This window comes from Hippoglossus hippoglossus, chromosome 16 (genome assembly GCF_009819705.1).
Source record: "Hippoglossus hippoglossus isolate fHipHip1 chromosome 16, fHipHip1.pri, whole genome shotgun sequence".
NCBI lineage: Eukaryota > Metazoa > Chordata > Actinopteri > Pleuronectiformes > Pleuronectidae > Hippoglossus > Hippoglossus hippoglossus.
In genome coordinates, this window is record NC_047166.1 from 24,428,697 (window position 1) to 24,445,272 (window position 16,576).

At 43.2% G+C, this 16,576-nt stretch overlaps 1 protein-coding gene across 2 annotated transcripts; it reads left to right on the plus strand.

Moving 5' to 3' along the window:
- Nucleotides 1-444: 444 nt before the first annotated feature.
- faxcb (failed axon connections homolog, metaxin like GST domain containing b) lies at nucleotides 445-16,371 on the plus strand. Of its 2 annotated transcripts, XM_034611498.1 has the most exons (7): nucleotides 445-675; nucleotides 2,704-2,825; nucleotides 6,446-6,581; nucleotides 8,132-8,328; nucleotides 12,841-13,058; nucleotides 14,523-14,639; nucleotides 15,091-15,419. In XM_034611498.1, exons 1-7 carry the CDS (start codon nucleotides 643-645, stop codon nucleotides 15,417-15,419), a joined length of 1,152 nt encoding a protein of 383 aa, XP_034467389.1. In that variant the 5' UTR covers nucleotides 445-642. The 2 variants fall into 2 exon arrangements, with proteins under 2 accessions (XP_034467389.1, XP_034467388.1); XM_034611497.1 differs by lacking the exon at nucleotides 445-675 and having other exon boundaries at nucleotides 2,566-2,825; nucleotides 15,091-16,371.
- Nucleotides 16,372-16,576: the final 205 nt, after the last annotated feature.

Consider the following 16,576-nt stretch of genomic DNA (forward strand, 5'->3'; position numbering starts at 1 on the left):
CATGTCACATCACTGAAAACCATTTTTAGAAGCTAAAGCCGATGTAAGTGGCGTCCCCACACGAGGGGACAGTCACCTCCTCTGGGATTATAATCGATCCCCTGCGGAAGTATTACATAACACAAATCCCATGGCAGAGAGGAAGTGGTGCTGGCATGATGTGCTGCAATCTGATGAATACAGATCCTGGTAGGTTTGCTCTGTAGAGATTATGACTGTATGATATTGATGATGAAGTGTATTTGCTATGTGTGATAAAGGGACATACAGAGTATCTGCACGTCACTGTTATTCCCACGTTACTTCTTCTGTCTACAACAATAAACACTGCTGATGTAATCAGCGCGCTCCCAGAAGCCACGGGGGGGGGGGGGGGGGCGTCTTACTTGCAGTAGCCATGATTGCCGCGGCGACTTGGACGCACACGCGCGTCGTGCACATCGCCGTGGTTCTTCGTGTCTGGATTAAGCCGAGCTCCTGTCGCGGGAGCCGGACAGGCTGCCCCCGGTGAGAGGCGGAGGTGTGAGCTCCAAATGTTGGATCTTTACCAAATCTTCTTTGGCTCTGAGGCGTCTGCTCGGCCTCCTCCCGGCATGCTTCACTCTCACCCTGTCGGGACACCTGCGGCTTCACCTCGGCACCATGAGCGTCCTCGCCTACTTCAGAGGCTGCAGAGTAAGTACACTGCTCTGTCTCCTCCTGCATCCATGTGCCCATGTTATTATACATACTCGTATGTTGTGTTCCTGTTTGTTATGTTGTTATTAAAGCGGTTTACACATACAGCACAGGGGATGTCAGTGGTGGATGTAGGATTTATCTCAGTGGGGGCATAACGGGGCCAATTATATGTCCAACATCCATGCACAGTATATAACACAATATATTATGAACATTGTGTTCTTCAAAAAAAGTTACATTAGAAATATTAACAAATAGTGATATTTATTGTTAGCTCCTTAAGTTAATACCAACAGTAAAAATAATTGATTTTCTTTATTAACTTACTTTACAAGTGTCAATCACGAAATATATGTATTTATGTAATATGTTATTTGTAGTATTTGCGTCTGTAAGGACTAAAGAAATCAGGATGAGAAGCCGATGCAGTAAACAGTCAGTCCAGTGATCACACAGTATCTGATACAAGGATGAGAAGGTGTTTGTCGTCACTTTGTGTTGACCAACAAACTGAGTGTGTTTCACCGGGATGTGAGGGGGGCTCGCCAGGGCGGGGTCATTCATACTGGAGGAGACAATAGGCCAGTCGCATCAAGTTGCCAGCAGTCAATACATCAATACCGGAAATTGTCCAAGTTTTTCTTAAAAATAAAAGCACTGAACTTATATCATGGGATTCATTGTGTTCATAGTCCCAGCTCCCATTTACCAAATGTATTACAGTATATGTAAGAATAGAACAAGTGACTCAACTCGAGGTCCACTCACTTGCACTTTGTAGAACTTTGGTCATAGTTTTCTAATTGCAGTTTATGTTTTTCCAGAATATAGATTTCATGCTCAAGTAAAACAATGTATTGCAGTGACGAAGATTTAATCCCAAATTATATGAAAGTGCTTGTTTCAGTAATTAGCATCTAACGTCTTAACCAAAGGCAACTCTGTGAGCTGAGACCAGCAGCTACACCCACTTAGAACATGATAGAGCTGAAATATTTGTCAATTAGTTAATCACTCAACTGTATGAATATTAACTGATAACTATTGAGATAAAACATTCATTTCTTTGACTTATTTTCTAGGCAAAATGTAAAAATATCTTATTTCCAGCCTCATATATGTAACTGTAGGGCCATGCAGTCTGAGCTTCAGGAGTTTATATTAGTTTTAAACAGCTTCACTAGTTCAATAGTGTAAGGTTGTAATAATGTGAATAATGTGTGTCACAGCTGTTGATCAAAGGATGTTTAGTAACTTTCTGCTGCTAAGAGAAGTAATTCAGTCTTTTGCCCCTCACCATTGGTCCACTGGCCAACAATATTAAATCAACGGCCAGAAAACTCAGTACCACATTTATCCACAGCTAAAGCCCATGTCAATAATCATATTAAATCTTGTTACTACATTTTAACCAACACCACGCACAAGGCCCATATCGCTCCAAGTCTGGCCTCCCTGCATTGGCTGCCGTTAAATTTAGGATTTATTTTAAGATTCTTTCAATAACTTTTAAAGCTCAGCACGGTCTGGCCCCCGTGCAGTTATATTATGGAGCTACTAACTATATTATTATTGTTGTTATAACTCCACAAAAAACAACACAACACAGGTTGAACAGGAACATTTATTTTGAAATGTGAGACCGGATGTCAGGTTGTAGTGTTCCTGACTCTCTTGACGTCGCTCTCCAAAACCAGCAAAGGAAAGTGAAGCCGGCGCCGAGCATCGTTGTGGAGACGGTCGGTGTCTCCGTGTTCGCCCCTGCCGGCTCTCTGGAGGAGCAGTAGCCGCCATGTCGTAGACCCCCCGCCGGGCGTTTGGATGAAGCCTATAGGGGAGCGCAGCAGGGAGGACGCGGGGCGGCTGTAACCGAGGGAGTGGAGGATGTACTGGGCTGCTGGCTTCGCCTCCTCCCGGCCGTGTGTGGTCGAACTCGGGCGGAACCACAGCCTGCCCCTCGGGCTGTGCGCCTCCGAGCAGCAGCACTCTTTGTATGGCTATATCATTGCCTTCCCTCTGCAGGACTACGGAGGCATCATGTCGGTTCTGGGCTCGGACTCCTGGTGGAAGAAGACCCTGTACATCACCGGGGGGGCCCTGTTGGCCGCGGCTGCCTACCTACTGCACGAGCTGCTCGCCATCAGGTAGGCGTCTGTGTCAGCTCCCTTTCTTTAATGCAGCACTAATCCCACCTGCTGACAGTGACCGGCGGGGATGAGCTGCCATTATCTGGGTGTAGAGGTGCGCCCATACGGGGTGTCGCTTCACAGATCTCGCGGTGGTTGCTGTGGTTTCACTCCCTGTTTTCCTCCTTCCAAGGACGCGACAGTAGGAGGAGAGGGAAAAAAAATAAATAAAGAAGAAGTCACGAGTCGGCTCATGTGCCAGCTCCGTGCGCACCTGAGCGCGTAAAAACGCAGAGCTCTGAGTCAGACCGACCTTTAATGAACTGTGCGCACAGCTGCTGCTTGGAAAGCAACACAAACACACAGCGGATGGATGGGACGTGATCAGACCCTGCGACGGGACCGTGATTAGCAGGACTGTTGTTAGTGCAGTGCGCCTGTCAGAGCAGGGGATGGGGATTATTTTGGGCCGGTCATTGCAGGAGAGTAATAATGTAAGTACATCCTGTCACAGTGGCCTGGTAGTTCCTGCTTTCACTCACCCTCCCCCGTCATAATCTGAGTAACCTCCTATTCCGTGCCGCTGCCGCTGGATCACGTGCCCGTGCCCGCAGCCTGCCGGCATCATCTGTTCATGCCATGTGATGTGTTGTTGGCACTGCGTCTTCTGCCACACTAGCTGTTATTCTTCTAGGAGAAATCCTTTCATGTTCGCAGGGTCCTGTAAACGAGAGGGCCCGCGGGGGGAGATTTCAGCACCACACGGAAACGGACAGAGGCACAAAGGGCAGCGCAGCCACAGGATTTGTTTTTGGTTTCAGCAGCATGTGACTACAGCGACCTGAAGCTGCTCCATGAGACAACATCACATTTTGTACACTCTGTACTGTGTGTAGTGTGGAGTAGCACTGAGGAGTATGGAGGGTATGGAGAATATGGAGGTAAAATCCCTCTAATGCATTCAATGTATTTATATAGCACTTTTCCGGTTTTATCGACCTCTCAAAGTGCTTTAAAGTACAAAGCCACATTCACCCATACGCATTCACACGCTGCACTCTTTCTATCACACCATTCATACAGTGTTTGCACTGTTGTCAAGGGCAGATTTGGGTTCAGTATCTTCGGCTATGTGGCTGAGGGGTTGTCTTCCAACCAGAAGATCGGCGATTCGATCCCAGTGTTCCTCAACTGCATGCCGAAGTGTCCTTGGGCAAGATACTGAACCCCGAATGGCCCCTCATAGAAAAAAGTGCTGCCAATAGATGCACTGTATGAATGTGTGTGTGTGAATGAGTGAATGGCAATACATGGTACTTTAAAGGGCTTTGAGAGGTGATCAAGACTAGAAAAGAGCTATATAAATACAGAGCATTTCCCATTTTATCTCGCCCTGCAACACTTCGGCATAAAGACTGGGATCGAACCACCGACTTTCTGGTTAGTGGGCGACCCTCTCTTTCTCCTGAGCCACAGCCATGCATTATGAGATAAACAACTAACACCACTGTAAACAAAAACAAAACGGCCAGTCTACTAAAGCATGTGTTTGTTGATGTTTGCTTTATTAACACAGGCTCAAATACAAATTCCATAATATAGGCAGAATAGGCTGTATATTTGAGGGTAAAGGAAAAACCTATCACAGGGTCCAAGGGGTTACAATGGTTTGTTAGGAGGCACAGTTATATGCCTTTCACCAAGTAAATCCCCTACAGGAGGTTTTCCCATTCTACTCTTACAGATTCTAGGAACCACAAGGGAGCCTGTGTTTTGCAAGCGAAGTGATCTATAGGGACAATATGCTGTTATGAGCTCTTTGATATATGAAGGGGCTTGATTGTTAAGGGCTTCCTATGTGAGGAGCAGGATCTTCAATCAATCAATAAATCAATCAGATTTTATTTGTATAGCCCATATTCACAAATCACAATTTGTCTCATAGGGCTTTAACAAGGTGTGACATCCTCTGCCCTTAACCCTCAACAAGAGTAAGGAAAAACTACAAAAAAAACAACCTTTTAACAGGGTAAAAAGAAGGTAGAAACCTCAGAGAGAGCCACATGTGAGGGATCCCTCTCCCAGGACGGACAGAAGTGCAATAGATGCCACGTGTAATGGAGAACATCAGAAAAGAAGAGTATTTACAGCATTGATTAGAATAAACACTTTGTAGCATAATGGAAGGTAAATTAATTGATGGATTATTGTCAGTAATGGTGGAGTATCTGAGGAGACATATTGTATATCAAGTAGTCTTGTTGTAATCATAGTCCACGATCAGCAGCCACCACGATCAGGATCCACCATCACGATCGGATGCCACCATAGTCCACAATCATGATCCACTGCCGCCATCAGGATCCACCATCAGCTGCCACCTTGATCGACATGTCCTGATCAAACATAGCTCCAAGGTCCCTCACAGTGGAGCTGGGGGCCAAACTAATACCACACAGTGTTTCTCTCAGGTGAAATGACTTCAATTTTGTCCGAATTTAAGTAAAAGGTTCTGGGTCATCCAGGCCTTGATGTTCTTGAGACATTCCTGAAGTTTAACTCAGTGATTAGATTCATCAGGCTTCATAGATATGTACAGCTGGGTGTCGTCTGCGTAAAAATGGAAGTGTACTGTGCTTTCTTATGATGTTGCCTAAAGACATCATATATAAGGTGAAAACATACACAGATTAACATAGGAAAGTGTAGATCGTTTAGATAGATAGTGTTCCAGAGTAGTTCAGTACAAGGCTACTGTTTGGAAGTTGATGAACTAAGGCCACATGAGTCACTGATGGCAAAATAAAGAACGAATGTCTAGGTCAGTGGGTTGTTGTTGAGTGTTCAAAACAAACACTGCTCAGGGACACAGGGGCCAACAGTGCTGAGTCATTGTGCTCTAATAAACTACAGGTGTGACCTGTTCCTCGCAGGAAGGTTTGTTAGAGCCCGAAGCTCCTGCTCTCTGTTTGGATGCACTGACCGACCCAGAAAACAAGTAGTAACACCAGTCGCTCTCGGAAACACACCAAAAGTAAAGATTTTCATGAAAGGATACCACTGCAGTATTTGCAGGGGGTGCGGTGGTTTGCAGCGCAGCCTCACAGCAAGAGACAGGGTTCGAATCTCGGTTCTTTCTGTTTAGAGTTTGCGTGTGTTCTCCCCATGTTTGCGGGGGTTTTCTGCGGGTGCTCCGGCTTGTGAGAGTGAATGATGTTTTTCCCCTCTGTATGTCGGCCCTGTGATACGCTGGCGACCTATCCAGGGTGCGAAAAGCTCTAGCTCCCCTCATGACCATCAAAGGATAAGCTGTATAGATAATGGATGGACAGACTACTATGTAGTTCATGCTGGTATCAATACAGGTGCTTAATTGAGTTGAGAGATATCCAAGCTATATCCAAGCTATCTGCCCACATCCGTGGGCAGAAGTGCCCACGGATGTGGGCACTTCTGGCCCCATACATTTTTTAAATGAAATGATCCAGTAAATGTTAGAAAACTCATTAAATACAAATCCTGCTTGCTTGTCTTCTACTCACTGTGAAATGATGTGGGAATGTATGTCAACTAAAAATAAATTAGTCCAAACTACAGTCTAAAGATGTTTGTGTTCTCCACCTGTGCTCTCTGTGTAGGAAGGAGCAGGAGCTGGACTCTAAAGACGCCATCATCCTTCACCAGTTCTCCAGGCCAAAGAATGGCGTGCCCAGCCTCTCGCCCTTCTGCCTCAAAATAGAGACGTACCTGCGTATGGTGGATCTGCCCTACCAGGTGAACACAGCAGCCCCTGTGTGTCTGAGTGACTCCCATGACAGAGCTACAGACAGCGGAGGACTCTTGAATGTTCACTGATGTAGTGTTTCTGACCATCATCCTTTGAATATCTGTTGGTGAAACTCAACTTTCTGTAGTTGGCTCTTCAGTCAAAAGAAGTTCACTCTAGTTCACAATTTACATGTTCACAGCAAACATGGTTGATTTTGGGGGCTATTTCCAGTTTTTGATCTTTCATTATAAAAGACTAAATGTGTTGTTGTTAGTCTATGAGTTAAAGCATTGTACATATGTAGAAACATTTTTACAACATACATACATACAGTCCTTACCTTTTTGACCAATGACCCTGTGGCAATTGACCTTGCCACGGGGCTCTCCCACACACAGCCAGAGACGGAAGTGTTCCTCTTAAACATCTTTATTCACAAATAAACATAAATTCAAAGTGCCAACTTAAAGTAGACTGGCTTTGCAGCTCAGTCCTCCACTCAGTGTCTGGGAGTCTCTGGAGCCTCAGTCTCTCTGAGTTCCTTCCTCAGTCTTGAGTCCTGAGGCAGCGCCTACGCTGCCTTTTAAGCATGAGGACCAATCAGCTAACAGCTCTCACCTGCGCTGATTGATCCTCTATAGCAGGTGAGGGTGCTCTCCCAGCCCCCTCACCTCCACAGACCCATTTAAATGTCCATCTGTGACTCTTCATCAGTGGTTTCACAGACTTGCTGTTCATTCCAGAATCATTGTTTCCATCCTAATTAGTTTCATTTTGTTACTTTTTAAGAGCCTGAAGAGAGAAAAGTATCCAGTTAGAAAGAAGCTGAGAAAAAACTAAATGTTTAAAAAATTGACTTGAGACATCTGTACAGCAGAGCTTGAGATGAATTTTAGTTCCAAGAATGGGTCATGTCAATTAGGCAAGTCTCAGAGACAAAGTTATTTAAAGGTGAAAAAGATCTTTCTTGATCTGAGTGAGTGAACTACCTGACTCCAAAAATACACCTCTTTTATAGGGTTGTATCTTCAGTAAACATAACTTGATTCTAATCTTTGCCCTGGTTACCAACACCCACCCCCTATCCGTTTTTTTGGGCTATGTCCATATTGAGATGTCTAAATGAAATATGTTGTGGGAAATGAGCTAGCATCACAAGCTTTACAAGTGACATGATCCCACCCCCCTTCTTGTTACACAATGTTAATTTTCATGCAGTCAAATACACAGAGAAACAACATTCATGTAGATTGATTTTAGCCACAGATGTCAGGGACAATTTATGACTTCAACGTCTTACCCAAGGGCCCTTCGGCATGCAGACTGGAGGAGCGGGGGACAGAACCACCAACCTTCTGCTTCACCTCCTGAGCCACAGCCGACATTAGAGCCACACAAATATATTACATCATTGTTTTTACTAGCTGGTTTCCTGCAGTGGCGACTGCATCAGAATTTGGGCACATCTGACTACACTAACATGCTCACCCTCTATTTTGTCCAGAAATCATACAGATTCCATTCATTTTCTCACCTGAAGCTTCTTCCCCTGCAGAACTACTTTGATGGGAGGCTGTCGCCGCAGGGTAAGATGCCCTGGATCGAGTACAACCACGAGCAGGCGTCAGGGTCAGAGTTCATCGTGGACTTCCTGGAGGAGAAGCTGGGCGTCAACCTCAACAGTAACCTCACCCCGCAGGAGAGAGCTGTGTCACGAGCCATCACCAAAATGGTTGAGGAGCACCTCTACTGGTAAGTGGCTCGCAAACAGAGCCAAAGTAGCGTTGATGCTGCAGCCATGTCTGAGTCATTTAGATGGGCAGAATACAAGGATTTTCTGTCATTTTATGCCATAGTCGGGCTTAAGGAATAAAATTATACATTTACTGACTCTAATCCATACACTTTACATATTTATATTTAAACTAGTGCAGTGCTCATTGTAAACATACCTGTTTAGATTGTGCTGTTTGTACCTGAGGTCTCAGGAAGAGACCGGCTGAGGGACTCAGTCCACAGAGACCTGAAGCAGTGCCACCACTGATGCACAAAGAGCTGTTCACTTGTTTATTCAAAGATAGACATTGAATAATCAGTTGTTGTTTTTGTCGTCCTAAACGTGGCCATTGTTGTGAACGCACTGTTATGGACAGAATCACTTAGTCCCAGTCATGCTGGCCCTAAAGAACATACCAGGTGTGAAGCTGATAAGATGAACAGTTATCAAGGTATATGTTCCGAATACAGAGATTTCTGGAATTAATAGATAGATGAATATTGTAAGTTCAATATAGAATCTTAGCAGGAGCCACCCGCGGTGATCTAGTCGAAGATCAATTAAATCACATTGATGTTAAGAGCTAAAAAAAGAGATGTTGAGTCTTGATGTCTTGGTATCATGAAAGTGTTCAGCACAGACTGACTCTATCTGTACCATCACTTCTGGTTTATCAGCCTTGTTCTGCTGCAGTGACTCACTCAGGTACCTTTGGGTGCTGCTAGGAAATTCTTTACTACTCCTCCCACACCCAGAGACGTTCAGTTTATTCCATTACCTAAAAGCTTCATCTATCTTTTCACTCCCTGCACCCCTTACACACATACACACATATACACAGATCCAACTCTGTTGGTGTGGTGTGGCCTATTTTTCTCTTTTTACAAATATCAGGACACATTTTGAATTCAAAAGTCATCACATTCATAACATTTACAGGTTTTAACCCTTTGGACAGGGGGTAAATGAAGACCTGATACATGTTGTAGTTGTAGCCAATTTTGAAGTGCACTTTCTGTCCTATTGATTTTGGTGGTATAGGTTACGGTTATGTTGCTGCTGCTACGTCAGTTGCGCATCTTTTTGTGTAGGTCGTACTCTGGGGTCACAAGTGGACAGCTGCAGGGGAAGCCACACAGTTTTTCAACCGTGTGTGAGCATCTGTGTTTTTTTCTTGCTAGATCATCAGATGTTCACAAGCTCGTTTCAGGATTATTCTTGCAGTGCACTCGGCCTTTTGTAGGAATTGGGAATTACTTCAGACTCTCTGAAGGGGATTTTTTGTTCTTTGGCTGCCACTGTACATTTAATCTCACTGTTTCTTAGGTCAAGAAATTTAGTTTATTTTTAAATAATAGATGTGAGATTGAACCATTAGTCTGTTGTAAATAGGAACCCCATAACATTTCACTAAAGCAGTATAGGTCATGTATTTAACCCACATCTCCTCCTCCTGCCTCTGTCTGCTTGTGTCACCTCCCCGCTCTCCCCTATGCTCCCCCTGCACCATGTTTAGACCCACATATAGACCTATTGATTGAATAATTTATGTTAAGGAAGGGCAGTGGCAGACACAGGCTAACAGCATTACTGATATATGGTGAGATCATACTGACTAAAAACAAGATTACAGGAACTGCCAGCTGAGGCAAGTGTGCGTTATGTTTTATCCACCATTTCTTTCCAAGCAGTTTCTTGAATGTAAGTGAAGGTCAACAAATACAAAATACATTTTATCCTGTATATAAGCAATAATATTTAACTCAACCTGAACTGAACAGCTAACAGTACACAGACGATAAACAGTTAATGGTAAACAGTTATAAACAGTTCTCTTACCTTGCATTTTAAGTGAATAATTAAATTTCACCCAGAAGAAAAGCCACATACTGGGCTAAGTGTTAAATGTTCTGTCAATTGATCATTCATATTATTATTTGAAGCTTTTTGAAGCATTTTCATATCATAATAACACACAGCAAATGCAGTTTTATTCCAAAATAATATCCGTCTTTCTCTTTATATTGTGGGCTAAGATAAGTCATGAGAATATCCAGTTAATTTTGCTGATGAAGTGAGGTAAATCTTTTTAATTTTGTTTCTGTAAAATACTGTAGTGACATTTTATCATCATGATTTTCTCTCAGGAAACCAAGTGTTGCCCTGTGAAAAGCTCAATTTAAACACTGACTGTCCACAGTTTGACTCCGTTACACATCTTGCAGTGTAGAATGTGGCTCAATGAACAAACAAAATCTTTCCACTGTAGCTTCCTGCTCTGTCAGGCTCATGTGTTTGTCCTCCAGATCTGGAAACAAAGGACAGTATATCCTCTCGGGATATCAGATAATGCAACAGGAAGTAGTATGTGGTCACCGGACAGTCACCCCCCCCTGATGTAATCAAGGCCAGATGCTTCAATTCAATTTGTATTGAGTGACCAGTCATAATGAGTGAACCTAAAGACAGTAGAATGGAGAAAGAGAAGTCTTTACAGTCGTATCCCGGCTCAAGGGCTCGTCATCACCAGCAGAAATATGACATGAGGCTTCCAGGCTTTCAGACAAGCAGCTGGGGAAGCTCAGTCTGTTTCTAGTGAGGTGGTGTGACAAAGTGCAAGTGTATACGGATGTAGCAGCTTAATCTTGTTAGTGTCTGCACACCCAAACAGCTTGGCTGCAACAACATCAACGGAGCAAAAAAACACAGACTCTGCCGAATAGCAGGGATAGTTTCATTATGTTTATAAATTAGGTGAATCCTAGAACTGTTCTTTCTTGATTTCCTTTATTAAATGTGTTGCCGTTACAATGAAGGGCATGTTGATTAATTGGACCTGAGTTAAAGAGGGATTGTAAAGGCTTTGATTGGTTCTATTTGCACATAAATACTTGCTCTGTCTGTTTCCCACTGTGAGCCAAATCTCTACTTGACGTCAGGATGCCTCCTGCTGAGTCCAGCTGCCCAGGTTTCCTTTCAGAAACCTTTTAAACACAAACAAGAGGGAATCTGCATCTCTCTGCAGAGAGATTGTGCTGTGCAGCAACAAGTGGATGTTTTTGTTTTTAATCCAATTCTGTAATGGAAGTTCTAAGTAGTTTGCACAGTCATCTTTTGTCCTCTAGCCTATTCCTGTGTGAGAGGATGCACCAATAACAGACTTGAGTACATCACAACAAGCTGACAGTTTGAGGGGCTGAATATATGATGTTGTGTCCTGGCAGCGTGTTGAGAGCACTGTAGGTGATGAATGGGCAGTGGGATGGAAGTGGAGGGGCACTCTTATTGATCGGGATGAGTTTGACTGTCAAGATATAAAGTTTTGTTGGAAGCACGACACAGGGGTTGAACTCTTTATTACTCGTTGTTGACACAACACTGATGATTTTATTTATTATTATTATTATTATTATTATTATTATTATTATTATTATTATTTGTCAAACACGATAATAGATACATAGCATCACAAAATATAGCCTTGGTTCTAACATAGACATCATCTGCCATGAACCCTTATGCACATGAATATACATAGATACACATACATACACACAACCAAGGAAACATCCAGGGCAGCTTCAGCACCGTGGACAGCAGTCAGTGAATGTTTCCTAAGCTTGGTCACCTTCTATGTTGACTATTTGCAACAGTCAGTGATGCTATAACTCCTCCATGCCGTCTCTCCCCCTCTTCTTCTTCTCTCCTTCCAACCCAACCTGTCGAGGTAGATGGCGATTCACCCTGAGACCCGTTCTGTCTGACTTTTCTTCCTGTTAAATGGGATCTCTTTCTCTGCTCTGTAGCCAAGTGCTTGTTTACTGTGGTAACTGTTGGGTTTCTCTCTATGATACTCTGTAAAGTTCTTTCAGACAGTGTTTGTTGTGATTTGAGGCTATACTAATAAAATCAAATTGAATGAGATTGTCTGGTGAGGTTATAAGAGGGTGTCTACATCATTATGGCTGAGAACACACGTGAAGGAGGCGGGGCCTAATGTAACCTGCTCTGATTGGATCAGTGGACCAATTCCACTCTTGTTATTGATAACTTAAAAAAAAAAAAAAGTTTAAGAAAATCAATGTGAACTTGTAACACAAAGCTTTGTAAAAGGTAGTGGTCTAGAAAGTACGGATATGTAGTGGAGTAAAATAAATACATTTACTAGTACAGTACAATAACAAAGTAAAAATGTACTTTGTTATATCCCACCACTGGCTGAGAGTGATAACGTTTCTGTGTAGTGTAGTTACATTTGCTGTGTAAATGTAGTTTTGTTCACTTATGCAAACTGATTCTATCTTACCAGAAATTAGAATTTGAGTTAAATGGAGGGTTAGGGGCAATCCAAAAAATATCTCAGAATCTAAACCGCAAAAAGAGAAAATGAATGTGGGTTAAAATATCCATGATATGAAATACAGTGGTGTCAAACCGATTCCCGCTCTCACACAATTATTATTATTATATATTTTTTTTTCTTCCAGGACGATAGCTTACTGTCAGTGGGTGGACAACTTGGAGGAAACCCAGAAGCTTCTTTCCATGACCGGCCCACTGAGCGACACACTAAAGTGGCTGCTGAGCCACCTGAATGGCAGCATGGTGCGCAGAGAGATGTACGGCCATGGCATCGGACGCTTCTCCAAGGAGGAGGTCTACACCCTGATGGAGAAGGACTTGAGGACGCTGGCTACACTGCTGGGTAGGAGGGGGCGGCCATGTCTGTGTGTGTGTGTGTGTGTGTGTTTGTTGGATAAGCAGCCTCTTTTCCAAACCTCTGCCATTAATATGTAATCAGTTAGAAACAGCAAAACAAATCTCTCATCACAACCACCAACAGTGACCTATGAATCTAAGGGATTACCCAAGCTCTGTTAGATAATCCGATAAAATAGTTAGAGCATTGTTCTTTTATTTGGGATATTAAAATTACACAATTTAGTTACTGCAAATCCATGGCCATTAGTAGAGAGGTTTATATTTCTTTTCTTTTACAATATTAAACACAATACAATCTCAGATATATTCAGAAACTAATGTGTCTTTTTAGAGAAATTTGACAAAGCTTCTGGAACAATTTCTTTTCTTTTCCGACATAAAATCAGAAGAGACAGCTTGAAGAAAAGTCAGTTCATCCAATCTGTCATTCATATGTGTGGTGTCAGAGTAGTTAAGTATAAACTCATCATTACACATTATCAAGAATTAGGCAAAGATGAAAGAAAAGAACTGAAGGTCTGGATGTCAGCCGTGAGACACTATATCAGTTTAAGGGTTCAGATGGAAACAAACAGGCGGATGCTGCGGAGAAATGTGATTGACATCGATCTATTTGTTCCATTTCTCTGGACTGCTATTTGCTATAAAATGGAAAGTCGTTCCTGGAGTGAAGGCATCAGTGCTGCCTTCTCTTTTAATGGTCTGTTCCAGGCTCCAGTGCCAGACGTGTGAATCTGAAATGTTTTGTTTCTGCTCTTGCAGATTATGAAGTGCGCTCTCTAAACGGACAGACAAGGAAGAGATAATTGTTTTAGTTTTAATGATATTTAAGGTCACAAACACGTTATACAAAGTATAGATTTCAGTGTTAGGGGTTGTGTTACTTTGACTATTCACTATTTTATTTATCTGGTGACTTTAGTAATGTTTTCACTTCCAGTAAATCATGGCTTGCTTCATTAGATTGCTCAATTCAACAAACAATGTTTCAAGACATATTGGAAAGCTCATTAGCGATTAGCATTTAGACAACAGCTAACGTTAGGATTAAACCACTTCCTTATTAAAATCAATGTTTAATCTGAAATATCAATGCTTCTCTGGGACACAATTATTTAAAGGTCGAGTTTAGTGACATCTAGTGGTGAAGTTGCATGTTGCTGCTGAAGGTTGTGTGGTAGTTACAGTGTTCATCAGTTCTTTAGGTTGTGTGTTAGTTATAGTGTCCATCAGTTCTTTAGGTTGTGTGGTAGTTACAGTGTCCATCAGTTCTTTAGGTTGTGTGGTAGTTACAGTGTCCATCAGTTATTTAGGTTGTGTGGTAGTTACAGTGTCCACCAGTAGCTCAAATAACTGTCAGCCTGTCAGAGCTGCTGGTATTACTGTCTCAAAATGTCTTCTTGTTGACACATGTAAAACTACTTGCTGTCTTTTCTCTGTCCTGCAGGTGATAAGAAATACTTTATGGGCTCTAAGATGTCAACACTAGATGCCACAGTGTTTGGACATCTAGCGCAGGCTATGTGGACTCTACCTGGGACACGACCCGAACAACTCATTAAAGGTCAGTGGATCTGTTCAGTACTCAGACATTAGCGAAGCACAAGATTTCTAATAATTATCAACAAATCATTGCAGATCACTGAAGATAATGCTGCTTTATTTCTGGCTTCCGTATGTCCCTATGTTTGCAGGACATAAGCACTTTTTCCTGCTGCCTCCTCATAGTCATATTTGTCTCTTCCTGCCACAAGATGGCAGTAATGTAATTGCAATGCAGCATCTTGCACGTAGCAGGGGACACTCAAGTCTCTTATTTCTTCAGAGAGAGCAAAATCAGAGCCTGTGATTTTATATGAAGATTGTCTGATTGTCATTCTGATACATAATTCCTGATTAAAGAGCTTGCAGGAAAAGGACAGGAGGGGAAAAAAAGCTTGTCCCTAGTGTCCTCTCTTTCTCTATATTAAGCTCTCAGTGTCAGTTATCAAAAGCTGCCTGTGTCTGTCTTCTAGGGGAGCTGATCAACCTGGCTATGTTCTGCGAGCGAATGCGAAGGAGGTTCTGGCCTGAGTGGTTTGTGGAGGTGGAGGATCTTTACTACGATGGAGACAGTGAGAGCAGCAGTGGCGGCGGTGGCGGCTCCCCTACAGGCCTGCTGGACTTTGGCCTCTTCTCTAGGACTGACACTCTGGAAGACAGCGAGGCCAGCACCCACTCAGCCAGGCACACTCACTCACACTCCCCCGACTCCAACCACTCGCAGTTTGACTCGGATGTGGGAACGGGGTCTGACAATGACATTCAGCTTAAGGAGGAACTAATGCCGGACCTGGAGGTTTGACCTGAGAATGACTGTGGTAGGCTGAGGGAAGGAGGCTGACAGAAGGCTGGAGCAATCGGTTTTTGCTTTATAAACCTGGTTGAAAGAGCCTGTCCAGATTGAGCTCTCACAGCTGAAGAAACTCTTCCAGCTCCTCCACCTCCAATACCCAACATGTTACAACTCCCTGATGGACAAACTGGGTATTTATATGCAGAGCGTAAGAACTGAACCTCATTATGCACATGCTACTGTACTGTTTGTCCCCTCTCGTGACGTCCGAACTGTCCCCTTGGCAGTCTTCTCTTTGCCTTACTTGTCTCGTCCTAAGATGCAGGAGCTGGTGTGAAAGGTTAACACAACAGGAAAACGTCTCATGAAAAGTGCGGCAACGTGGAGACAAGAGAGCGTTGTAGACAGGACAGGTGGCACGTCACTTGCTATAAAATGATGCAACTAATCACCACTCTGCCATGTGTCGTTACGCACAAACCCATACAGACAGGTGGAGATTGATCACGTGGCTAAAAGGAACAGCTGCTGCATCTCCACTACGAACCATCCATGTGCTGAAGAGGAGACACAGGTGACACAGAGCGCCAGTCCGTGCCCCAGATTCATCCTAACGTCATCTCCTCGATGCTTCAAGAATCTGTATCAACACAATGATGCGTCTCCATCAGACCATGAGATCCATTGTAGTTCTACTGAATATGAGTCAGGAGAAGAGATGAGCAGAATCCTGCCTGTTGAATTTACTTGTTATCATCCTTATGTCTCCGATTTATTACGTATTTGTTTGCACGCTGGGATCGGGTGAGCCTGGAGGTTTTGGTTGTAAGTTTCACCATCCTTTAGGTCCACATTGAAGAGCTGTCGTTTCTCTATTTGACCACTAGAGGGTGTCAGTGGTCTGTCTGGTATCCCCTTCATTCTGTAACATCAAGGTCATTCCACCCTGAGGACGTGCAGTGGATTCAACTCAATTATTTCTCCTTCAGGCCTAAACTTGAATATTGCGGTTCCCATTCAAGTGTGTGTCTGTGTGTGTGACTGAGCACAACAACAAATCAGCCTTAGTGTTCAGACTCATGGGTGAAAATACTCTTTGTTGGAATATAATTTCATTATCAGTGCCACTTGATTATTATCATTATTATTATTTTTCTTTCTTTAAG